Source organism: Perca fluviatilis, chromosome 1 (assembly GCF_010015445.1).
Source record: "Perca fluviatilis chromosome 1, GENO_Pfluv_1.0, whole genome shotgun sequence".
In the NCBI taxonomy this organism is placed as follows: Eukaryota; Metazoa; Chordata; class Actinopteri; order Perciformes; family Percidae; genus Perca; species Perca fluviatilis.
Window position 1 is genome coordinate 19,393,487 of NC_053112.1, and position 25,271 is coordinate 19,418,757.

At 40.4% G+C, this 25,271-nt stretch overlaps 1 protein-coding gene across 1 annotated transcript in view; it reads left to right on the forward strand.

Moving 5' to 3' along the window:
* smc3 (structural maintenance of chromosomes 3) overlaps nucleotides 1-20,976 on the forward strand; it is a 30,304-nt gene extending 9,328 nt beyond the window's left edge. The window contains exons 15-29 of the mRNA XM_039800752.1: nucleotides 723-822; nucleotides 2,449-2,609; nucleotides 3,298-3,439; nucleotides 4,439-4,589; nucleotides 4,759-4,911; nucleotides 7,292-7,443; nucleotides 7,629-7,787; nucleotides 8,839-8,946; nucleotides 9,285-9,393; nucleotides 10,412-10,659; nucleotides 14,568-14,780; nucleotides 15,631-15,822; nucleotides 16,507-16,684; nucleotides 17,125-17,231; nucleotides 19,859-20,976. Of these exons, the coding sequence (XP_039656686.1) occupies nucleotides 723-822; nucleotides 2,449-2,609; nucleotides 3,298-3,439; nucleotides 4,439-4,589; nucleotides 4,759-4,911; nucleotides 7,292-7,443; nucleotides 7,629-7,787; nucleotides 8,839-8,946; nucleotides 9,285-9,393; nucleotides 10,412-10,659; nucleotides 14,568-14,780; nucleotides 15,631-15,822; nucleotides 16,507-16,684; nucleotides 17,125-17,231; nucleotides 19,859-19,930 (2,245 nt within the window). The 3' untranslated portion in view covers nucleotides 19,931-20,976. The remainder of the gene's footprint in view (nucleotides 1-722; nucleotides 823-2,448; nucleotides 2,610-3,297; nucleotides 3,440-4,438; nucleotides 4,590-4,758; nucleotides 4,912-7,291; nucleotides 7,444-7,628; nucleotides 7,788-8,838; nucleotides 8,947-9,284; nucleotides 9,394-10,411; nucleotides 10,660-14,567; nucleotides 14,781-15,630; nucleotides 15,823-16,506; nucleotides 16,685-17,124; nucleotides 17,232-19,858) is intronic.
* The last annotated feature ends 4,295 nt before the right edge of the window (nucleotides 20,977-25,271 follow it).

Sequence of the window (25,271 nt, forward strand, 5' to 3'; positions counted from 1 at the left end):
CTTACCGACAAGTCGGTATCTAGTCGTCTCTCCAGTTAGACGTTTTTGTTGGCGTCTTCTTCCCCCTCGTTGTTTGTTTACCTCTGGCAGCGTCTCTTGCGTGAGGCAGACAGCCCCCCCCCAATGATATTTGAATATACATTTTCATATGTCCTGTTTCTTGTAAGAATATTTGACAGCCCTAAAGCAAATATGCAGTTTCTGCTTGGCAACCTTTAGTTACATACCAGAGTATTGTCTGCTGTGAATGTCACCGGGCCTTCTCTGTCCTGTTAAACAATGAGGTTTATTTATATAACAGAGAGGATGATGCCTCGGGCCTCTGCTGCCAGAATCCTTTTTTGAATTGTGTTGTGGGATGTGAAGAAAATGTAGTCGGGACAGCTGCTTCCCTGCTTCTTGAAATGTGACAAACTGAGGATTTCCATTTAAGTCTTCAACTATTAATAAATAAATTATAATTTTTTTTCCATATACATTTAAAAAACAGGTTTATTTATTTAGTGATGGTACTGAGGGCCTGTTATTTAAATTAAACATTTCATGAATATGTTTGTTTGTCTAATGTTGAATCCACCCACCCATTCACTGTGATCCATTGTTTATCTGTAGTGGGTGAAAAGGCAGCATAATAACATTGTTTTAATTATTTAAATGTGATTATTTAACAAGAATTAAGGTGACATAAGTGTAACTGTGTGTGACTGTCTGTGTCTGTCCAGCTACCTGTGGCGTGAGGAGAATGCAGAGCAGCAGGCCCTGGCTGCCAAACGAGAGGAACTGGAGAAGAAACAGCAGCTCCTTCGAGCGGCCACTGGCAAGGTCCGTGTCACTGTACACAACTGTGTAATTATTGACTTGCCTAACGTAGCTACAGGATACCTTATGGTTCCGTCTCAACAGTGAAAGAGTGTGTGCGCGTGTGAGAGCACAGAAATGGAAATTACTTTTCAGAGGACTGAAATTGATGACAAATTTATGGTACCACACACACACACACTTACCTGCATTTTTCTCCGGATGACAGTTGTTTGCCAGACCCTCCTCCAAAGCGCACCGGAGGAGAGTCTGGCTACTCCACATAGCATTCGGGGATGGGAGTCAAACGTGCTCTGGTGTAATGACATTTCTTTAAACCAATCACTAACATTTTGGGCGGTGCTAAGCACCGGAGAAAAGCTGCGGTGCCGCTGCAAAATAAGCTCGTAAGGAACTTGTTTTGGTGGAACATGTGTACATTTAAAAGTTGTTTTAGTCATGCAACAGAAAACTCAGATTGGACAGATCGTCTAGCTATCTGTCTGGATTTACCTTGCAGAGATCTGAGAAAAGGTTAACCATAGTCCTTATAAACCGACCAGAGTTTAAAATGCCAACACAAAGGAAGCCAAGGCAACAGATATCTGGCCTAAATGAGTGAAATCCGGTGGATTTTCCGGCGGCAACGGAGCAATCCCGGAAGTGGAACGTCAAGGATATAGACTGACCAGAGGTAGACGCGTGTAATAGGGTGATTTGATATAGAAGATTTGATATTTTAAACCTTCCCACATTCACTTACTTGCTGGAGTACTGTGAGAGGAAATGTGCAAGTGAAGATAAATCAAATCCCAAATGAAAAAGTGCCTTTCTCTATATGAGCCCAGCTGAAGCTGCGAAGGACTCACTTTGTGACTCAGCCAGTTGTCAGGATAGGTATATCAAATAGAATCATTCATCTGCCTCGCTACTGGCACCTTATCATAACCAGCTAAATTTACATTCACAGACTCACTCCACGCTGCCTCGTCCAATAACCGCCAGTCGTTTCTTCTGGTATCAATCAAATATCACTTCTGAATAATGTCTGCCAAGATGAAAGAAGGCTTTTTGTGTCTTCATGGACAAATGTCCAGTGTTTATTTTTCTTTCATTGGGCCCGGCTGACTCAACCTGTCTTCATGACAGGCAACAACGAATAGGATGGGCTCTCTATTCTGTCACCTTTTATATTCATAGTGTACAGTTCATAGGGCAGCACAGTTTTTAACAAAATTAAAAGTTATCTTCCTGTTTTTGTCTATACCTCACAATTTGAGCTACAATGTATTTGAAACACATTTTTCATTGTTTTTTTTTTAGATTGATTTTCTTCATTTAACAGCACAGTATTTCATCTCTTAAGAAATCCCTCTGTAATAATATTGTACTTTTATAGTGAAGAGATCATGCTTTCTGTGATTAAAAAAGAAAAATTAACCGTTATTATGAGAACATTATAATAACGATTTGGTGTGTTTTTATGCTGTGTTAATTATTACATTCATATTCTTCCAGTATTTTTCATATTGTAGTCAATGTTATTTTCCAATCTGAAGTTTTAAACAATTGATTTTAGGATCAAATTCAATCTTTTTTTCAATTGAGGTGAGACTCATTATTCCTCTTCTTTCTCTTGTGGTCTTCCAGGCTATTCTCAACGGCATTGACAGCATCAACAAAGTCCTTGAGCATTTTCGTCGGAAAGGCATCAACCAACATGTCATCAATGGTTACCACGGCATTGTCATGAATAACTTTGAGTGCGAGCCTGCCTTTTACACCTGTGTGGAGGTGACTGCTGGTACCAGGTGGGGGCTGCATTTAAAATTTGCATTGCTAGCTCCTTGTGTTTTCACTGAAAATGTCACTATCAAACAAGGTCTACTTATTATGGGAGCAGTTGTTATCATATTTCTTTTTACATTAAATGCTTCCATAGATGTACACTACCGGTCAAAAGTTTGGGGTCACTTAGAAATTTCCACTCCATTACAGACAGAATACCAGCTGAGATCAGTTGCATTGTTTTTTTAATCAGGGCAGCAGTTTTCAGATTACATTATGTGTTTACATAATTGCAAAAGGGTTCTCGACTGTTGTAGAAAGAAGTGGCTGATCTTTAATGCAATATCTTTCTTGCCCATTATCAGCAACCATTCATCCATTCTTCCAAAGGCACATTGTTTACTAATCTGATATCATTTTAAAAGGCTAACTGAGAAAACATTGGAGAACCCTTTTGCAATTATGTAAGCACATAATGTAATCTGAAAACTGCGGCCCTGGTTAAAAAAACAAGCTGGTATTCTGTCTATAATGGAGTGGAATGGAAATTTCTAACTGACCCCAAACTTTTGTCCAGTGGTGTACACATATTTGTTGGTTGATTTGTAGTTAAAGTTACAATGTGGCAAACTCATCCACTCATATGTCTCTATTTTTCTTTTTCTTGTCGTTATTTCTGCCTACCTGCTCATGTCATGTCTTTTCCCCCAGACTGTTTTATCACATTGTGGAGACTGACGAGGTCAGCACCAAAATACTAATGGAGTTCAACAAAATGAACCTACCTGGAGAAGTCACATTCCTGCCCCTGACCAAGCTGGATGTCAGGGACACCGCTTACCCAGAGACCAATGTAAGAAACATGCATATGTAGCACCTGGTACTGTAGGCAGTACATTTAGACCCTGACAGCAAATGTGTAAAACTAACTCTGAAACAATTAACGTACAATAAACTGTATTCATGCATGTTAAGAACCTACTTGATTTTGCTACCTTGAGGTATAACTACCATACACCTACTCTAACTTAATCCTAACTTCTTCTCCTTTGGGACATGAGGCCACAATGAGCTCACTCGATTTTTCCAGATACACCAACCATATATTCCACTGTTACGCATTCTATAGTCTTTTATTGCCAGACCTCGCCACAGCGCTGCAGAAGGTCTGGCTAGTTCACACAACATTCCAGGAATAAATGGGTTGTTTGTATTTATTTAAACCAATCACAATCGTCTTGGGTGGTGCTAATCTCCGGACGCAGCTACAGTGGCTCTGCAAAATATTCTGGAGAAGGAACTTGTTTAGGTGGAACATTTGCACCCAGCAAGAAAACACCACATACAATATATAATGAAATGAACTGTTTACACAATACATTAACGCGTGAAATAAATTAGCTGGATACATGGTTAAATGTAATTTGCTCTTACCAGTGTATTGCTGTGTTTTGTCCATGGCAAATAGCCAATAGGTCCTAAAACGTCCCAGTTAGAGTAAATGCCGTTAAAATATCCTTTGTAAATCTTTACTGTCATTCCCTGAATGAACCATGCAGGCCTGCCTTGTTTCACAATCCAAATTTACTTAAAACTTTTTGCCATTTGCAGCCTGTCACGTTGCTCAGAGGTTCTGGTTAATGTTGCCTAATGCGACTGAAGTTTAAAGTTAACTCAAAGAAAGCGGAAAGTGAGGCTTTTCTGGCGGAACTTCCATTGGCACTGGGACTATCCCGTAAATGAACCGTCGTCGATATAGACCATCCATTCTACGACAGACAGTTCTTGTTTGATGAGGAAGTGTGCAGTATTTGCCACTGAGTTCATACCAACGTGTTTCTGCCCCCATAAGGACGCTATCCCCATGATCAGCAAGCTACGCTACAGCACCAACTTTGACAAGGCCTTCAAGCACGTGTTTGGGAAGACCCTGATTTGTCGCAGCATGGAAGTTTCCACCCAGCTGGCCAGAGCTTTCACCATGGACTGTATAACTCTGGAGGGTAAGCTGACCTGTGATACACAGTGTAGCATATACCACTATCACAAGAAGTAGTGCATTGTGGCTGAGCTTTTTATGTAGCATACTTTTTTTATTTTTAAGGACTATATGTTAGTACTGTAGAAACCCTATATGTCTTATATTCTGAACATTGTGTTGTGACCTTCTAGGTGACCAGGTGAGCCACCGTGGAGCCCTGACAGGAGGCTACTACGATACCAGAAAGTCTCGCCTGGAGCTGCAGAAAGACATGAGGAAGGCTGAGGAGGAGCTGGGTGAGCTGGAGGCCAAGCTCAATGAGAACCTGCGCAGGAACATTGAACATATCCTTTTAATTATATCTCATAAATATAATATTACATCATCAGTGCCCATAGAAAAACTGTACACTCTGAAGTCGGTCACATTTGACATTGTTTTCATTGTGAGATTTGTATTGGAGTTTTTAAAATGTCCCTGCATGGCAAGCAGCGCTGCAGACATTGTTGCAGTATTACTGACAACGGAAATCTGTTGGTGTTTCTATGAAGATTAGAAAGGTCTCTTTTTGTTGGCTGGCATTGAGATGTATTGATTATAACAAAATGGGTTGGGTCACAAATGAATACTGACAATTATTTTGTCAGTGTTCATCCCATGGGGTAAACAGGAAGTAGATGAAGGAGTACGTGACATTTTAAAAATGAATTATTCAACGTTATTGAAGAGACTTCATCCCATTTGAAATATTGTTATATTTATAGAAATTGAATACAGTTAGTCAGAAATCAGTTTCTTATCTTGTAACGAAAGTGTTTCAGTTTTCAGGCTAGAATGGCCTATTTTTCCAAAATGTTAAATGATGAGTTTCAGTTGGAAGTAGTTTTTCCAAATTAGTTTTGCAGTTGACATATTTGCATAAAATCACATATTTTAATATATATTTTAAGGACAGCAGGCAATGCAAGGCTGTTGTCTGGAATACACTGAAAGTGTAAAACTGTAGGCACTTGTGATATTGGCATTCTTTACTCGGCCTTGGAGAAATGGAGGAGGAAACATCGTGCACAGTTAATATTTTTGTTAGTGTGTTGGAAACCGAAACTGTCTTTAAAAAGACCTTTACATAGTCATCCGTCTGTTGATAAAGAATTATTATAATTCATATACCACTGTGCAGTGTATAGGAGCCTTTCTCATGTCTAGGAACTCCATTGAAAGAAGTTATAACACCCTTGAGTGCAGTCTTCACTCAATTACAGTGTGATAATGTTGCATGACTGAGCCTGAAATTTTAAATGCAGATTAATCATCTGGGTTATGTAGCTACTTCCCCCAGCAGGAGTCTTACTCAGGTGCAATAAGACGGTCTAAGCAGGTCAAGAAGGATTAGTGTATGGTTCAATTCTGCACAGCTGATGAAGGCAAAACAGGCGGATCAGAGAGGATTTGGCATGTACGGTATGTTTATGGATATGGTCACTTCCGCCCAGGTATGATTATGTGTATTTGCACACCTGTGTGACTGCGTATGCGGGTTGATGTGTGCACCTGGTGATTGTGTACATATGTGTGCGTAGGCAGGGGAGATGGATGACATGGTGCTAGTCCTTCAGTCCTGCAGCGATGACTCAGAGAACAGATTAATTATTTAAAAGCCTCTTGTTATTCACTCTCCACCTCTGCCCTGTTGATAAGCATGAGATTTACACTGATGCACCTCACACATCCCTTCTATTTTAAGTTTTCATTTTGCGACCAGCATCACATTGCAGTGAAAGTATTTAGGTCACGCAGTAGGGCTCCTGTGCTGTGACTGCTCATAACTGCTACAACTCTTAACTTGGTTATGTCAAATACCCCTGATTGGTATTTTATTCATGAGAGATTAAATGGTCATCACAGAGGTTAATGCAGGTTTCTTTTACTTACATTTTTTATTTATTTAATTTAATTCAGGCCAGTTGCCTAATGTCAGCTTTGAAAACTCAGATCAGATGGCCTTAAACCAGCTATTTTTTTCCATCTGCTCTGGGCAACAGCAGGGCAGTCGGTCCTCTGACTTTCAGTAGCTCTTTTTAAATCAGCAGATTGATTGGCTTCAGCGTTTATTGAGTCCTGTTGAACCTCAAAGGCCCAGAAGAGTGTTGTAGTCCTGGACGATCAATAAGCCTGTCTGTTAATTTAGATTAATGATGTGACGTGCATCCCCCCTTAATCCTCTACCTTGATATCAATGATGACAGAGTCTTGCCTTGGAAGGCCAATTACATTATTGAAGCACTCTGTTGCACTAAAAAGCCTACTAGCTGTCCTGTGACCTGTTTTATTTTCTGCTGCTTCTGTTTTTGGTTAATTTGTGGATAATGCTTTTTTGTCCTACTGAGTGGAAGAACAGTATGTAGTGTTTCAGCCGTGTGCACCCATTCTTCATATATCTTTACAATCTACAATTTTGTCATCCTGATTGTTCATACTGTCATTTTATTATGTTGATCTTTTCTGTCCATGCAACATATATTGCTTGACTAAGGTTTTTTCCTTTCCCCCCCCCCCCATTAAAGTCACTCGCCCTATCAGCCAACTACTCAAGAGACCTCTCGTAACAAGGCTATATAAAATATTGACTTGACTCACACTCCTAGGCAGTGCAAGAGGTAATGCAAATGAAAATGCTCTTCCATAATAAAAATTGTCTGATACTTCCTTAATCCATGCCTCCACGCATTAACAATGAGATCGACCAACTGATGAACCAAATGCAGCAGATCGAGACACAGCAGAGGAAGTTCAAGGCATCCAGAGACAGTATTCTGTCAGAGATGAAGATGCTGAAGGAGAAGAGGCAGCAGTCAGAGAAGACATTCATGCCCAAGGTGATCATATACTGATGTTGTCACGATATCATCATTTAAGCTTATATACCAGCCCAGAGTTCAAGGTCACTAAGACCTGAACAAATTGAATATTCTTCGTTGCATGTTCTATGACGGGTTCAGCCTCTTCCCAGCTCAGTCTGTATGTTCTATCCACTGATGTCTGACTCTTCCTTTCTCTACAGCAACGCAGTCTCCAGAGTCTGGAGGCCAGCCTCCATGCGATGGAGTCCACCAGGGAGTCACTGAAGGCCGAGCTCGGTACAGATCTGCTCTCTCAGCTCAGCCTGGAGGACCAGAGGCGTGTCGATGACCTCAACGATGAGATCCGTCAACTCCAGCAGGTCAGCAGGAGGATTGGACAGAGACGTATGATCTGTGTCTATTGTTCTATGCAGGATCTTTCAAATAACCAACCGTCGCAGGGATTTCTGTCCCTGGTATAGATTTGTCTTGGATCAGGAAAACGATAAAAAATTGTTTTGTACCGAATATTAGTTTTGATATTGGAATGTATGACATCTCAATTATGTGGAGCAACAATAACCTACAATGTTTGTTTTAGCCATAATGTGGGACATTGATTTCAAGGATCATTTGGTTCAGAAACCTTTTTAGAAAAGCACTGTGTAGCTAAACTAGTGGATGCATACCCCTCTATCTGCTAATATGTAGTTCAGAGAATCAACTGTTACATACATTTTTGTTGTTTTTCTGTTTCCCCTCCCTCTCCACCTCCTGTTAGTGTATTCAAATGACCTGACTGAGGTGAGAGTAGCAGGCGGCATCTGTGTGTGGGTTGTTCCTGTGATCCAGTGTTGACTCCTCCTTCTCTTTCACTGCCAGCTGCTCTCAGCTCTCACCTCAATGAACTCACAGCCATTCTCACTATCGTTGTGCAACATCTCCGCCTCTGCTACATGGAGCCTTTCATGTTTGGTTCAGCAGTGTTGGCGGTTGTCAAGTTATATTGGTTGCGACATAAGACTTTGTTAGGAGTTATTGTTAATATGGCATTTGCCTGGACTTAAGTGAACGCACACACAGAGGTACGAGTGTTCACAAATAACTACCCAGAGACTGCTTATACACAATTTTAAGCAACCGCTTTATTCAGTGTTGTGTGAGAAGTGGATATTGTTGTCACATTATAGCAATCTGTATAAGATGTCAAAGGCAGATATTATTTCACTTAACATTACTCCCATTTCCAGCTCCCTAATTGCACATTCGATGTGTCAGATTTCTTCCTTCTAAAACATGGAGCAAGATAAACCTAGTTAAACATGTTTACATATGGAGTTAACTGAAAATATACCAATGTCTTGTTTTGTCTGCATTTGGCAAAGCGTAACCATTTGTATTTTGTGTGTTGATCTCTCTATCCACCCACAGGACAACAGACAGTTGTTGAACGAGAGGATTAAGCTGGAAGGCATAATGACCAGAGTGGAAACGTATCTCAACGAGAACTTACGAAAGCGTCTTGACCAAGTGGAGCAGGTACACTGTCCCTTTTAAACTCCCTTGAATTATTCATGTTTGTCATACATCTCATAGTAAGGCTCTGCATACAGAATCATTTTTCCATAGGGTAATGTAAAATTTATGTTAAGTGCTGTTTGGTTCTTTTTTGTTCTTCTTAAATCCAATTATACATACTTGTATGCAGAACCAACAAGTTCAAAGGTTTTGTTTGCAGCTGTTGGATGATTCAGTGAATGTAATGTGCTGATTAAAATGGAGAGTCTTGGATTCAATGCTTTCATTCATACAAGTCAGAGGTGTTTGAATTTGTATGACCCTCTTTTTTTGATGTGACCTAATTTGCATTGACACAGGAGCTAAATGAGCTGCGAGAGACTGAGGGAGGCACAGTGCTCACAGCCACAACATCTGAGCTGGACGGCATCAACAAACGTGTCAAAGAGACTTTGGCACGATCAGAAGGTACGCATTGTACCAAAGACACAACACTGGGCTATTGAGAGTAGCCTAAAGTTTAGATAAGCAGTTCAAAAAACACACACTTTTCCCTCAGGACCCTTAAACAAAATATAATTTCTGATAATTCATCCAGATCATCACACACATACACATGTACACTAATACTTATAATACACAAAAAAGGCCAGAATATAAATAAAAATGGATATCAAGATGGATTAAGTGGCAGATATATGATTTTTGGATTGTATAATTGATTTAAGCAGCCTTTTTAATGCAGTACTCGTCACTACTTGACAGCCATATATATCATTAGGTATATTTCCAAACTGCTAACAAAGATTTTCACAACTGTATGATATAAGTAATCTTAACTGATTAAATATCTATTGAGTCCAAAAGTTGCTGTCACTGAGTAATCTAAATTCAGAAACTGTCCTCAATGGGTTGCTACCACCAGCAGATGGGGAGAATCGCTGTGATGTGATCGACTCACAATGTGGATAATATGTTGTTCCAGAGAGCGCCTGGCTGTTGTATGAATGTTCTCGTGGTGCTAGGACACTGGTTGCTGAATAGAATTGTTTTTTATGGGTTCATATTTAATCATTGTCACTAAGTAAAGACATATTCACTGCACTTATTCTTAAGTAGGCATTATATTTAATCCTTTGTTCTTAAATCTTTGCATGCCAATTTTCCATTTATGATTCATTAAACAATCAGTGTTTTCTTTTGTCTCTCTCTTAACAAGGTGGGAGAAATAGCCTCCATGTTAGCAGGTTGTTGATGATGGTTGTAAAGCCAAATGGAGTAGTTGTGGCCACTGAATGAAGATGAAACCCATGTATTTAGTTCATGCAGCAGTTTACTTTTGAAAAGTTAATTTCAGTAACTTTTAGAAGCCTGTGACAGTATTTATAATTTTCTGAGCCATGGATTAATGTACTCAGGTCTCATTTGGAATGAAACCGTCTCTATTGCTGCACAACCTTACCGCCTCCTCCAATGTCTTTCCCAGATCTGGATTCTCTGGTTGACAAGACGGAGGGGGAGATCAAGGACCACATAAAGAGCATGGACCGCTGGAAGAACATTGAGAAGGAGCAGAATGATGCCATCAACCATGACACCAAGGAGCTGGAGAAGATGACTAACAGGCAGGGCATGCTGCTCAAGAAGAAGGAGGAGTGCATGAAGAAGATCAGAGAGCTTGGCTCGCTACCTCAGGAGGCCTTTGAGAAGTACCAGACCCTCACACTCAAACAGGTACACACACACACACACACACACACACACACACACACACACACACACACACACACACAAAAATTTTGTCTTAAAGGTGCAATATGTAATACTGACAGCTAGTGTTTAAAATAGTGACTGCAGTACAAATTCAAAATACTGGAGAGTCGTCTCCCTCGCCCCCTTCTCCCCAGACTCGAAGTTCACAGAGGTTGCCAGGCTGAGACCGCAGCATCCAACAATGTTGCTAGACGCTTGTCTCACATAGCCAGACATTACTTCACAGCACAGAGGAGTAGCTAATGTTAGATTCTGGCTATATTGACAGTCATAAAAGTCTGTGCTCACGGGGAGCTCTGTAGCCAACTTACAGACACACTTTTTTGGCTTAGAATTACGGTAGGAACCACTAAAAAAAAAAAAAACCACAACCTCGCCGTCCTCTCCACCCGACAGACAGACATACTTCCTTGGCTTAGAATTACGGTGAGAACCGTTAAAAATACCAGTATCTTGCCGTCCTCTCCACCCGACTGAACACACTTTATTGGCTTAAAATTACAGCAACAATCGCTAAACACACTGCTAACTCACGGTCCTCTCCTCCCGATTTACAGCCCCCCTCTCTTGGCTTTTGTTTTATTTATTTTTTAAGATTTTTTTTGGGGGGGGGGGGGCTTTTCTCTTTATTTGTAAGTGGATAGATAATGAAAGGGGGAGAGAGATGGGTGATGACATGCAGCAAAGGGCAGCAGGTCATATTCGAACTCTGCGCCGCTGCAAGACTCAGCCAACGTGGGGCAAACGCTCTTACTGGGTGAGCTAGAGGTCGCCCCACCCCTCTCTTGGCTTTAACAAACTCACCGCTGTCGGCTACGCCCGCTGAACAGGCTTCACGTTGTAAACAGCAGTGGCCCGCTTGCCTGGTCCTCTAGTAACGTTAGCAGGGTTAGCATGGCGGCGTTAGCCAGGACCAGTCGGGATCACTTTACTGGCTGTGTCTCAATTGTTTTTGCTAGTAACCAACTCGGGTACTCTAGCTATATAATTCAATGTGAGTACACAAATGTTGAAATGACATAAAATGCCCGTCCCTTGTAGTCGTAAATAAAATAATAGCATGAAGCTAATGCTTACCCTTTGGAGGAAATTAGCCAACTCTGCGTCCTTTTGGACACACCAAGCAGACGGCCGACCGTTGACAGAAAAGCCAGTCGAGATGATCAGTCTCCTCGTGTTGGTCCAAAAAGTGCCACAGAACACACCAAAGAGACGAGACGAGACATAATACGCCTCCATAAAAGCAGGCGGCGCTAATCTGTATTGTTGCCCAAGAAATGAAAACCGGCAGCTGATTGGACGAACGTGTCACATGGATTTGTTTTCTCAGGAAATTCAAAGCCAGACTGTCATGGCCGCTGCTCAGAATACGATCTCATATTGTACTAAAATAGTTCACTGAAACGTGTTTCTGAAAACATTTTAAGCGAGAAATAGGCCATGCAGTTCCTGAATCTGTCTTCATTTCAGATCAACAAAGGTCAGTTTAAAAGATTTTCGTCAGATTTTGAGAGACTCTAGTCACCTCATTCCGCTCGCCATTTCCGGGTGAGTCCCGACTGCCCTGCCGCCGACTGAACATGTCAGGTCGACAAAAATGAACGCCGACAGCCCCCCAGACTGACGACGGCACGGGACACACCGAACAGACTCTAGTCACTGACCTCGCCAGACTGTCCAACGGCCGATAATCTCCTTGGTGTGTCAGCACCTTAAGCTGTCTCCATCTTTCAAATACAACTCCGATATTTACCCGGGGTTTGTTACGTCTCTGGTCACGCAACTGTTAGAAACATGCCGTTTTATTTAGGTCGGGTAGAATTTTTTTCATTGATCCTGTTCGTTTGTTTGCTGTTTTCATGGCTGGACTGACATTACAGCTGTAGCGCTCTGGGTTTACGTTTTTACAGGTATATCTGGCAACCCGGCCTGGCTGTCAAACTGGGCAGTTGGTAACAACACACAGGCCAAAACACAAACTAATAACGTCACGGAACGGAAATTTCAGAAGGAGAAAATACTGGCATTAGCGTTGTTGTCAGAAAAGATAGTTTTAACTTAGCATGTTTCCTTAATATCTGATGACGCATTGGGGTCATTTTTGGATTTATTACAGTATATTATGTAGGAAATTTGTACTCAAGACTGCAAGGAAAGACTGTCTGATTGTCCCCAGACAGTCACTTGAGCAGTTGTTGCTATAAAAAAATAGTACTTACATACTGTAGTACAAATACTTCACATCGACACTGAAGATATAACAACAGCAGCGCTAACAATAACTATGAAGATCTAGTTTTTCTGTGCATCCAATCCTACTCCTGTATCTAGCTTATTAGTGTGCGGACATACACACAAGGATAGAGTCAGATCTCCTGAGGAATAAGACCCAAGGCCATCACATCCCACCCACTCACCAGTGACTCAGACACTAGATAGTGCTCGGTCTCTGATTTTCTTTCAGCCAGCTGCTTCTGGGAGCACAGACTCTGAGTTGAGTGAACTTGGCTGCATCTTTAATAAGTGTCTGAGTGTGTACATTGTGTGTGTGTGTCTGTGTATTTGTCTGTGTATGTGTGTGTCATCTTCCTGTCTTGACAATGCTGAAAATAGCCTCACACTGTCTGATAAACACTCCACATAGTTAATCGCTCTCCACAGGACATGGACTGCTCAGGGCCAAGATGGTGCCGTTGATTGCAGAAGTGGATTACAAGGCCAAGTAATAATGGCACTTGCTCGTGTTCCCTCGGTCATTAGTGATTCAGTTGGATAAATTTATAGTTTGTAGAGTGCATGCCATTTTTGATCAAGGCAAAGCTGCTTCCTAATCAGGTCATCTTCAGATATTAATAGAATCTGGCAGCAAACTTTTAAATACTTGTACTGAAATGAATAATGGATCTGAATTCATGTCCTTGTTTAAAGTCTAAAAGTGCACACTCTTAATACTAGCAGGATACAGCTCACTGTCTAGCTTTGCAAAACTTGTGTCCGTCAAGATGATACACAGGTTTGTTGGCAGAATTCTGCTTGCATATTTTGGTGGGGGAAAAAAATCAAATCATTTCTGCAAAATTTGCTGGCAGTGTAGGTGTAATAATAGCAAAAATGCTAAATGAAAAGTTTTCAAAACGTTAGATAAGAATCTTTTAATTCAAGCAGGCATGCATTTTTCCTACACTGCCTTTCAATGTATATATCTTAAAACATTAAATCATTAACTTAAGAATCTTAATCTTAGGGTTTTATAGTGTATTTAAAACCTCTTTACCAGGAATAATAAAAAGGGACAAATGATGTAGAGCAGGGGTCACCAACGCGGTGCCCGTGGGCACCAGGTAGTCCCCAAGGACCACATGAGTAGCCCTCGGGCCTGTTCTAAAAATGAAAATTGAATATTCATATTACCTGTTACCCACCTTGTTAAGTCATTGTTGATAATTATTGTGAAAAATCATTAACATGATCAGTGTCTTCACATAGATGAGTATCATTGATCATTAATTATAACATCATAACATAATCATATATAACTAAAGGCAAACTGAGCAAATTTGTTATTTCAGAAGAGTGTATCAAACTGGTAGCCCTTTGTATGACTCAGTACCCATGAAGTAGCTCTCGGTTTCAAAAAGGTTGGTGACCCCTGATGTAGAGTAACCAAAAAAACAGTCTGACTAATATGGAGAAGAATGGAATAAATAAAACTGCAATCCTCATTATTATTATTATTATTATTATTATTATTATTATACTTCAAAGCCACATTACAGACAAGGCTCTGAAAACAAGCACGTTTTGAGAGGTATTTTAAACATACCAGCATGATTTATGTTTCAATCTTTTCCTTTTTTCCTGTCCAACAGTTGTTCCGAAAACTGGAGCAGTGCAACACAGAGCTGAAGAAGTACAGTCATGTCAACAAGAAAGCTCTGGACCAGTTTGTCAACTTCTCTGAGCAAAAGGAAAAGCTAATCAAGCGTCAGGATGAGTTGGATCGTGGCTACAAATCTATCATGGAGCTCATGAATGTTCTGGAGCTGCGCAAGTATGAGGCCATCCAGCTCACCTTCAAACAGGTACGTGGCACGTCAGACCCTGTTCAGTGTCCAGATGGGTGCATACATCCATTGACATCACTTAGCTCATGCAAAAGTCTGTCATATATCAGTCAGCTAATGGGTACTCATTGGTTAACATGACAAGACAAGCCTGGTTTTGCAGGACCACAAATGTAGCCTGTAGGTGGCTTATTAAATATTTCTCAGACATGCATGTTTTTAATCCCCTTGGCTGTGGCCAACAGTGGCGCTCTGGCATAAGATATAAGAGTCAATGCAATCCTGTATATTTATAGAATATGGCCCTAGAGTTAGATTGGGCAATATTATACCAGTGTAGAGAATTAGTGGCAGTTTTGCCAGTCAGCATCTTCAAGTGATCCAAGTGTTGCAGAAAATATGAATGAACAAATCATTACTAAACACACACACACACTACTACTACTACTACTACTACTACTACTACTACTAAAACAGTGATTTTTAGACATCTGCAATTTGCATGTAGCCTCACAGTTAATAGTATAACAGGTTATCTCTACTGGTGGAAACTACATTGTGTTACACAATCAGCTTTTCTTTAGATCAGTTAAATATGTAAAAACTATATATATAATGACAATTTCAGCTGTTCAAACACTGCCACCATGAAAATGGAACAGTATAGCAGTTTTAATGTTTGAACATTTTATTTGTATTTTTAAAAAATTCAAATTTTTAGCAATCTGATAAATTATTCCACTTATTATCAATTCTCATAGTTGTACTTTTAGAAAAGAATATTTTGCTTCAACCTCACATTTTCTAATCTGACAAATGTGACTCATTTCACTTTGGTCCTCTTCTTGCCGTGTTTTCTTTCCCTCAGGTGTCAAAGAACTTCAGTGAGGTTTTCCAGAAGCTGGTGCCAGGTGGCAAAGCTACGTTGGTGATGAAGAAGGGTGATGCTGAAGGTAGCCAGTCTCAAGATGAAGGAGAGGGTGGTGCAGACAGTGAGAGGGGCTCCGGTTCGCAGAGCAGCGTTCCTTCAGTGGACCAGTTCACTGGAGTCGGCATCAGGGTAAGAGTCTTCTTATTCATTTTATCCCTTTTGACTGAGAGTGCTTTCCCTTTTATAACAGTATTTCAACATGTACAGCAATTTCTTACACAAAGTATTATTCATGACATGTTTTTAAATCTGAGTCAAATGTGTTGAAATGACAATATCTCTTTGATTTAGTTTTTAAACTATATTTAAAGGTGTATTTTCTATAACTGTAAGGCAGTTGTAATGTAAAATGGTAAGAAAATGTAGAAAGGGGAGGTCTCTGGTGCATTTCTTGCATTATTCACATTATATACTGTAATTCACACATTCAGACTGAACTACGGTAAGCATTGCAAGGGTATAATATTGTCCTAGTTTATGAGAGTCTCCTTGAGGTTTTGTCTGGAAACATGTGAATGTGTATTTCTGGACTATCATCAACAAGCCTGATCCATCGCTACAAAGCAGGACCAAGGTGAAGTTAGTCATGCGATGAGTAATACCCGATTCTCTTCACCCTAAATGTATCTGTTATTATTAAATCTGTCATAACAGCACAGAAGCATTCTGTTCATCGGTTTGGTCATCCAAACCAGAATCTAATAATAATAATAATAATAATAATAATAATAAAACCATTAAGTAAAAATAACAAATCTCTCTCTGCGTGTTTCTGCCTCGTGTCTAACAACCAACCTCCCCTGTCCCGTGTAGGTGTCGTTCACAGGGAAGCAGGGTGAGATGAGAGAGATGCAGCAGCTGTCTGGAGGTCAGAAGTCTCTGGTGGCTCTGGCACTGATATTTGCCATCCAAAAGTGTGACCCCGCTCCTTTCTACCTGTTTGATGAGATCGACCAAGCCCTCGACGCCCAGCACAGGAAGGCTGTCTCAGGTAAATTGCTAGTTTAGATATATGTAGAGAGGGAATTAAGTGAATGTCATACATATGATGGAAAAACATCCAACATGCTAACGCACATTCATGTTGACATTTCACAACGCACTAATTAAACTCACCTCCTAATGCACAAGTTTCAGCTTTGTTATTCTCTGTATTGTGGTATTTTGAATTGCATAGCATAACAAAGGCGTTTTAGTTGTATAGCCTATTGTGAGCCTGTAGTCTTTTGAGAAAGCGGTTTGTGTAGCATACGTACAGTGTAATACAGAGGTTTTTGAAATTTTCCTTATTTTAATAATGAAAATGAGTTTATCAGAGTTGCCAGTGAGCAATATGCTACCTCAGTCCCCAGCAAGATGATTTTGTCTCTTTGACACAAAATGTAAGAAAGTCAAAATCACTTTTCTCTTTGTCTTACACGGCAATATCAGACATGATCGTTGAGCTGGCAGGCCACGCCCAGTTCATCACCACGACCTTCAGGCCTGAGCTGCTCGAGTCCGCGGACAAGTTCTACGGTGTCAAATTCAGAAACAAGGTGAGTCTTCTGCTAAAGGGCAGGATTTGCCCACTTGTCCACAAGGATCATGCATTCAAGTTTCAATTTTATCTGAAGAGGTTTTCTCGCAGACGTGTAGGATCTTAAAGCTTTAGAGCGTGACTTTTTGATATTAATGAACGTCCGTTACATTCAAGCCATTGCCAAATGAGTTGCTACAAAGCTAATTAAGACTATCTGCTCCACACAACTCTCTCTGGATTTCTCAGTATGACTATGTTGAGAAGATTGTGGCGTCTGGTGACTTTTTCTGTGCAGAAGCTCGAGTGAAGATAATTACCTCTTCTGAAGAGTCCATCATGCTTGTATAATGGGGCAACAGAAACTACACACTATAGCTTTAACAGTGCCACAACATTAAAAAAATAAAATAAAATGCACTTGTTTTTCATTTTGCTGATGGTTTTTAACATTTAACAAACTATACAACTTCAGGAGAACCTGCTCAACAGTGCATCTGCAGCAACATAAAGCAAAACATATCTAGCTGAGCATGAAAAACTCAAAAGTGCAAAATGTAATGGTAGTGAAGAATATGTTAGAAATGAATAAATATCCCATTTATCCTGTACAAAACTATTAACCTTTTGGGCCAGCAGGGTGTCATTGTTATAGTTAAGAACCTAGTTTCAAAGTTGCCGAAGTGCCCTTGAGCAAGACATTGAATTATTGTCCATTAGTGCTCCTGTGAATTGGGGCATGCAAAGAGCCAAAGATAACTTTATTATTAGGGAGGAGAATTCATGGGGACTTGTTGATGCCATGCTGGTTATTTGTTTTATGTTTAAGGTGAGGGTTTAGTGTTTGTCATGACTGTGTAACCACAGCCTGCTACAGCTTATGCTTTTATGCCATTGGAACTCCAGTTTTGTTCAAAAACCATATTGTTCCATTAGCTGTCCGCAGCTGACATGATCCGTGCCATGTTCCTAAAGATACGATTGAACGTGCACTTGTAGAGTTGTTTGAGATTAAACTTTAAGGGCCCTATTTTAACGATCTGAAACGCAAGTATGAAACGCAAAACGCAAGTAGCTTTGTGGGCGGATCTCGGCCGCTGTTGCTATTTTACCGGCGGGATAAATGACTCTTGCGCCCGACGCAAATCTAAAATGGGTTGGTCTGAAGTAGCTAGGTGTGGTTTGGGCGTAACGTGAAAATAACCAATCAGAGCGTCATCTCACATTCCCTTTAAGAGCAGGGCGCTTGTTCCATGGCGGATTGCTATTATGACGGCGGATTTGCCTGTCGCACGCCAGCGGGAGCTGCCGATGCGAGATGCGGCAAAGTAATAAATGCCCGTGGCGTGGGCCTCCAAACGCACCACCTGCACCTGTTGTGCCCCTTCCTCCTCCCCCCACTCCATCTCCGTCCACCCGCTCCACCAGGAGCGCATCGCGCATTGCCACTCCCGGACCAGATTCCGCCGGAGTGTCCAATCCCGCCGTAGTTCAACATCACGTCTCCTTAAGTCCTCTAATATTTCCTCATTTATGTCATCAACACATCCATGATTCATGGAAATGTGTAAAACACAACAAGCCACAAAGAATGCTGCGACTTTTTGAGGACTGTACTGTAAAATGCCTCCTGATCTATCCAAACACATGAAGCGCATTTTCAGTAATATTTTCCTTTGTAATTATGTATGGTTTTCAAAAATGGGAACTGCTGTAGATGAGAGAAGTGTATGCGCGTGTGCACACGCTACATTATGGCCAAGCATGCGCCCCTAAAATAGCATCTGAATAAGGCGCTACTGACTTTAGACTAGCGCCGCTGACTTTAGACCAGGTTTTTCCTGGTCAATGGCGGAATTGTTTTCTGAAACTTTTTTTGCGCCTGAACACGCCTCCTCTTTTCGCTGAACCGCCCCCGGGAGCGCAAATACATTCCCTAATTTACCGACGTGCGTCTGTGGATGGAAAAGTCCGCTGTGCGTCGGGTGCAAAATAGGAATGATACATGCGTCTGTGTACAAAGGCAATTGCGCTGAGTGCAAGATAGGGCCCTATAGCATGATTCAGCATAAACGCAAACTCAACACATAATCAGTAGTGTCTGTGATGGGTGAGTCAAGTGTGCAGTGAGAGTTTTGTTGTGTTGCAAACACATTGAGTTTACTAGCAGCTTGGTCAGAGTAAGGTTTGCTTGGCATGACTGTAACAAATTGGTACTTGCTTTTGGATTAAAAAAAGAGCAAGTATCTGCCAGTGTGTCATCATTATCATTCTCATCCTAGAGAGTCTACAAAATGATGTATAACAGAGAAAAAACATTCCCTGTCCATTTCAGTATGTTTTTTTACACCTCTGGTAGTTATCACATAAACAAGCATCCTCACAAAAGGGCAATACATTTTCTGTAAATTACGGTTGCCAGTGAACAGACATACACAGTTTTATAGTCCAAGCGGTCATATTTTGTCGTTACTGATTCTTCTTTCAGTCCACTGTGTTTACTGTTAATTCACAATTTTCCCTGCAGGCTAGATTGATTTTTCTGCTGAGCCGCCTGTGGCTTAATAACATAAATGATCACTGCTTAGTCAGAGTGGCTAAAATGGAGGCATTGATTGGTCATTGTGTGTGTGCGTGTGTGTTTAGGTGAGTCACATCGATGTGATCACAGCGGAGCAGGCCAAAGACTTTGTGGAGGATGACACCACCCATGGTTAATAGCTCTCAGCTCTTCATCATCCTTCCCACCCCCTCCTCCTCCTCTTCTACAGTGCACTGCGTAGCTTGAAGACTTCCACAACGGGGCCCAAAGACATAATTTTCCCACTCGGTCCACTAACCTATTTTAGTCTCTGTTAAAGATAAACAATGCAGCAAGTCTTATGCTTCTCTGACTCCTCTCCAAAGAGTGGATTAAATTGGATATGCTCAGAAAACCCCAGCTCGAAATAACTGATATTTACTGTTTACCTTTGACATCATTCCAGGCTGAAACTACAAATTTGAGGAAAAGGTTTTGCTAAAAAACTTACAAGTGTAGTTGTTTTACACTGAAATTAATTAGTCTAAAGAGGTCCTCCAGAGCACAACCTTTTGGGTTACTGTGTTACAATTTTTCTGTCAAACAATAGTTTTAAGCAGAATTTTGGTAATCTGTTATTTGAAATGCAAAGTACCATGGATGCTCTAAAAGATAACAATCCTTCAGGGCCTTTTCAGAAAGCCGATCATCTTGTGTACAGTTGAGACAGTTGAATTTTGATATTGATACTTAGATGAAGATTGTTAAAGCTCAGTGGAGATGGGAAGGTTCTCGAGCCAATCTGGATTTTTGTTTTTGTTGCCACCCTCGGAAAAAGAGTTTTTGTTCACTCTGAGGTTTCTGTAATGTATACTCTTTATATCCGTGAAACAATTCTAACTTGTATATGTTATAACCAGCCACGTGGCTTAAAATGTTTAAAGGTTGTGGTTCTTTTTTTCTTACTGTATTGTGAAATTTCCTGTTTTTAGGTCACTTAAATATGTGAAAGGTTGAATTCCAAACACCAGATATCCGTTGTGGAAATCAACACAGCTCCCTGATTTCATCAGTCAATATTTCAAAAAGCAGAAGGCACTCAGTGATGGATAACCATATCTTATTGGGTCCTGAAATAACTTCAGTAGAAGTGACACTTTTCTGGAATGCCAAGTTGTAATTTATCATTTCTTGATTTCATAACTGGATATATTGTTTGGCATTAAACTCCTCATATGTTGCACCTAGTTTCAAATCTGATTTTTAAATTTGGTTCATTTTATGTTATTAGAAAACATACAAAAATAATAAAAGATTTAAAAAATAAACTGTATGACACTGTCATTGTTGCATCCCACTTAATGAGACCACTAGGTGGTGCTGTGCCATTGATACCTGACATCCTCACATGGTCAAAGCAGTATTTATACAGAGGAAAGGTCTGAACTTTTTGAGGAAATATGTGATTCAAGAGGGCTTTACAGCATCATTATTTGAAAATCCAAAAATTGTGTTGCTGGAACCAAATCTGTTCCGAATTGATCTTATTTTTACTTGTATTTACAAATATAATTTTAAAAAGTGAATCCACTAACTTACTTACGAAACATTTTGAATTTCAACATGTGTTCTCATATTCCATGATTGTATTCTATTGGTATTTATAATTTCTGTTTTTGTTACCTATTTCTTTATATTGTGTGTACAGTATGCCTGTATTTAATCTTAAAATATCTAGGAAGGAGGAAACTCCATCCCGCTTCAGATTCAGCATGGAGGAACAGTGGACACATGGTCAGAACCTGGCACTCATTACACAGCCCTTACACCTCCTGTTATATTTCTGTTTTTGATATCAATGATAAGGTTGAATCCCAGTGTGTCAGGGGAGATCCCACATGTCGCGCATACACGGCCGCATTCTAGTGTAACATCACCTTGCACTGACGGCGTTTCTGACCGGTCATGGCCTCCTGAGATGGATTGGTGGACCTGTGTGGTAATGCCGCAGACATCCAAAGCATCTCCACCCGGTGTGTTCGCCAGGGCTCGCATGGTACGTGACGTCAGAGGGTGTTTTTCATATTTGGACTCCACTTTATTACATCAGTTATATTGTTAGACATCACCTAAAGCAGAAATACATTTCTGGGCTGCTGTTGGAGGGAGATAATGGGTATATTTTGGTTAACACTCCCTAGACCTTCTGTATCTTGGTAACCACTGCTTTACGTCACACTCTGCTGTACTGCTCTCTACAGCTTTCTCAACAACTAATTCACACTTCTGAAATGATCACCCCCCCCCCCTTCTCACTCCTTAGCTGTTATTCCTCCGCCATCTTCTCCACCATACACATTATTCTGGTATATAAGGAACATCTATTTACATTTCTACACTCCATTCCTGTTTGCTCGTCAGAAGTTTAGTACACAATGGCAATGATCGAAGATGACGTTCTGAATAAGTGCTCAAATTGCCTGAGATGCAATAATGCACACTGTTCATAACCATTTACAAACAAAACGCACCAGTATATCCTTGTTATCATGGTGTGCAGCGGGTTGTCCACATTTGGTCATTTAGATCTTAGTACAGTGCAAAACTCTTTCCAACTAAAAGATAGATTTCAGGTATAAAAGTTATGTATAGATGTTATTTATTGTTTTCATATATACACAGGTATACAAAAAAAGATCATTTTACACAGTAGAGTGATGGTTATACCAGACGTGTGTTTAAAAACACGCAACGTTAATGTAAAGCAGATTTATTCGTTTCAATTCACGAGAGTGAATGTTAGTATATGTATTGTAGTATGCAGCTATTTGTTGTATGACTTCAGTTGTGTTCTTTCACCCTGCATATAAGGTTATCACCCATATTGTCTGCACTTGATGTTTTTCTGATTCCAATAAATGTGAACCACACTGACCTCAGTCAGTTTAAAAAAAACTGGTGCCAACACGTCAGTGAGCCTGGTGTGGTATTGACAGAACACCTCGTCCCTCTGCGCCTGGGCCTGCCAGCAGAGAGCAGATCTGTCGCTCTGCTTGCCAGATATTATCAACCCTGCAAGGTATCTGTCGGAGAGTCAGCTGTCAGATGATGAGGATCAGGAAGACCTGCCGTATTCTTAAAACTCATCTTCAATTTCCTTCCATCTCCCTGTCTTCTCTCATATGTGTGAATTGTGTTCACAAAAGTAAAAGCTCATTATTTTTTCTTCTGTCAGAATTCAGCCATCATTAATGTTAGTATTTACACCTCTGCCTTTTCTTACTGTGGCATGTCAAAATATATTGGTGAAGCTTATTTGGAGACAAAAGGGTCTTGTTACATTTTAGCTAGTTGACTTCATTAGCTTTGGCTAGTAAGATAGCTAGCTAGCCAAACTAGCTATAACCGTCTTGGTAAACTACTTGGTTAGCCTTATGGCCTTCCAAAATAATGCTGTAGATGTTCTAGTTAGAGGCCAAATTAAAGTGCCACTCTAGTTACTTTAAATTGTTACAGATAATGTATAGGCTGGAAGCTAAATTGATAACTATTTAGTCCTTTTACCAGTTTATCAGATGGACAGTTAAGTTAGTGTAATACGGCACCAATTAGCCAAGAACTACCACAAATTTAGTTGAAAGTTGTATTTTGTTAAAGGCATATATTAGGGAAACATTCAGGATTACATTTCTCTAGACCTGTAGTTTTATTATTAAATATAATTTGATTGTAAATTGTAAAATATACCAAATTGCTCAGTCTGTGGGGAATTGGCTTGGGAACCGGAGGCTTGCTTGTTCAAGTCCTCGTATGGACCACATACGGAGTGTGGACTGGTAGCTGGAGAGATGCCAGCAACAACCAACATGGGCATAGGCAGCCCAGTCGCTTTGACATCTCTCCATTTAATGCGTGTGTGTGTGTATTTCAGGCCTGTGCGCAATGTACATACTAACAGTGTGACAAAATGTAATTTAGGGATTAATAAAGTAGTCTTTTTCTTCTTCTGTATAGCAGGCATTTTCTCCCACTCCCTAATCCTCTCCTCCCTCCTTTGCATCTCCTCTTCCCTCCATTCTCAGACAATAAACACCATATCTTTCAAACCATCCACTTGCCCCACTGCCATCTGGTATCCAAATGTGGAGTACAGTAATGAACAGATAATACTAGCTCCCATAATCAAGCTCATTATCATAAAAACAGACATAAAGCTGTCCTGCTTTTTTACAGTCAACAAGTTAATTTGTTGTCTAACAGGTGCTTTTTAACTGCGGTGAAGGAGGAGGAGGAGGAGCAGGAGGGTGCCCTGTGAACAGACTGGCTCTGTCCTTGCACTTCATGGTGGTCCATCTGCCATGCAGGACTGACGGGCTGACTGACTATCTTTCTCCGCAGCTCCAAAGTCATCTCCATATCCATCTGTTTTATCTGCCTGTTAGATGATCGGTCTGTCATCTGTCTGCTTGTCTCGGTGCCTATCGCAGACATGTGATCCTGGTCTGTAAAAAGTTCCTATATAAACATATTACTGTTCCAAAGCCTGCATGTGGTGGTGATGGATGATTGCAGGCTGCCGAGCAAAAGATCACTGATGAGAGATGGGGTTTTATGGACATTGTTTTGCTCTGGGGAAATACAATCTCATTCATTAAATTGAATTGAATTTAGTTTTTTTTTTTTTGGCAAAGTATGGGCTTGCAGTGGTAGTTTGTATGTTCAGCAGGTGGGAGTGACATTAGAGACCTCCCCCTTCCTGTGATTTAATTATCTCATTTCCCCACATTGTTAGATTATTATGGTAGAATTTTGTATGGTGATTTGTTAATAATTACAGCTAACTGCATGCCGTCATGCAAGCAATTTAAATATCTGTGTTCCTGTGAACGCAGAATTACACTTCTGTTGCGTGAACTGCTCAGTCTTTGGTTTCTACTGTGAGCTGCTAAATTATTTAGGCTACATTTTTGTTCACTGCACCTCTAGCTAGATACACTACTGTAGTTTATTTTACCTGTTGTACATCCATGGTTGTAACGGACATACCGGTAACTGCAGTAAAGCTAACTTGCTAACGCTAAAATTAAGCTAGAATATGATGGCCACACTAGTTTGCAAGACTTGGCAGTTAGCTTTAAAAAAAAAAATATATACATTATTTAAAATCTTACAGGTGAGTTAACAAGACATTGCTGACTGAACAATGCAGCTGTTGATTGTCCAAAATATTTTAATGTTACTGTTATTGCAGATTATACAGGTAATCAAACGAGGGGTTTCAAGAGTATCAAACTTAGGCTAACTGCCATACCAAGGAAAGGACTGAGAGATGAATTCAAGTCCTGGGTAAGTTGTAACCCAAAAACAAACGACTCATTTTTCTAGACAGACATTTAAATTGCCATTGCTTGTGTAGGTGTGTATTGTTGACTTAAACTACATTTAAACTCTGTCAATATCAGTGACAAATATCACCCTCTTATCCAAAATATGTCCTTTATCTTATATTGAACACAGCCTACATACGAAAGCAGGAGC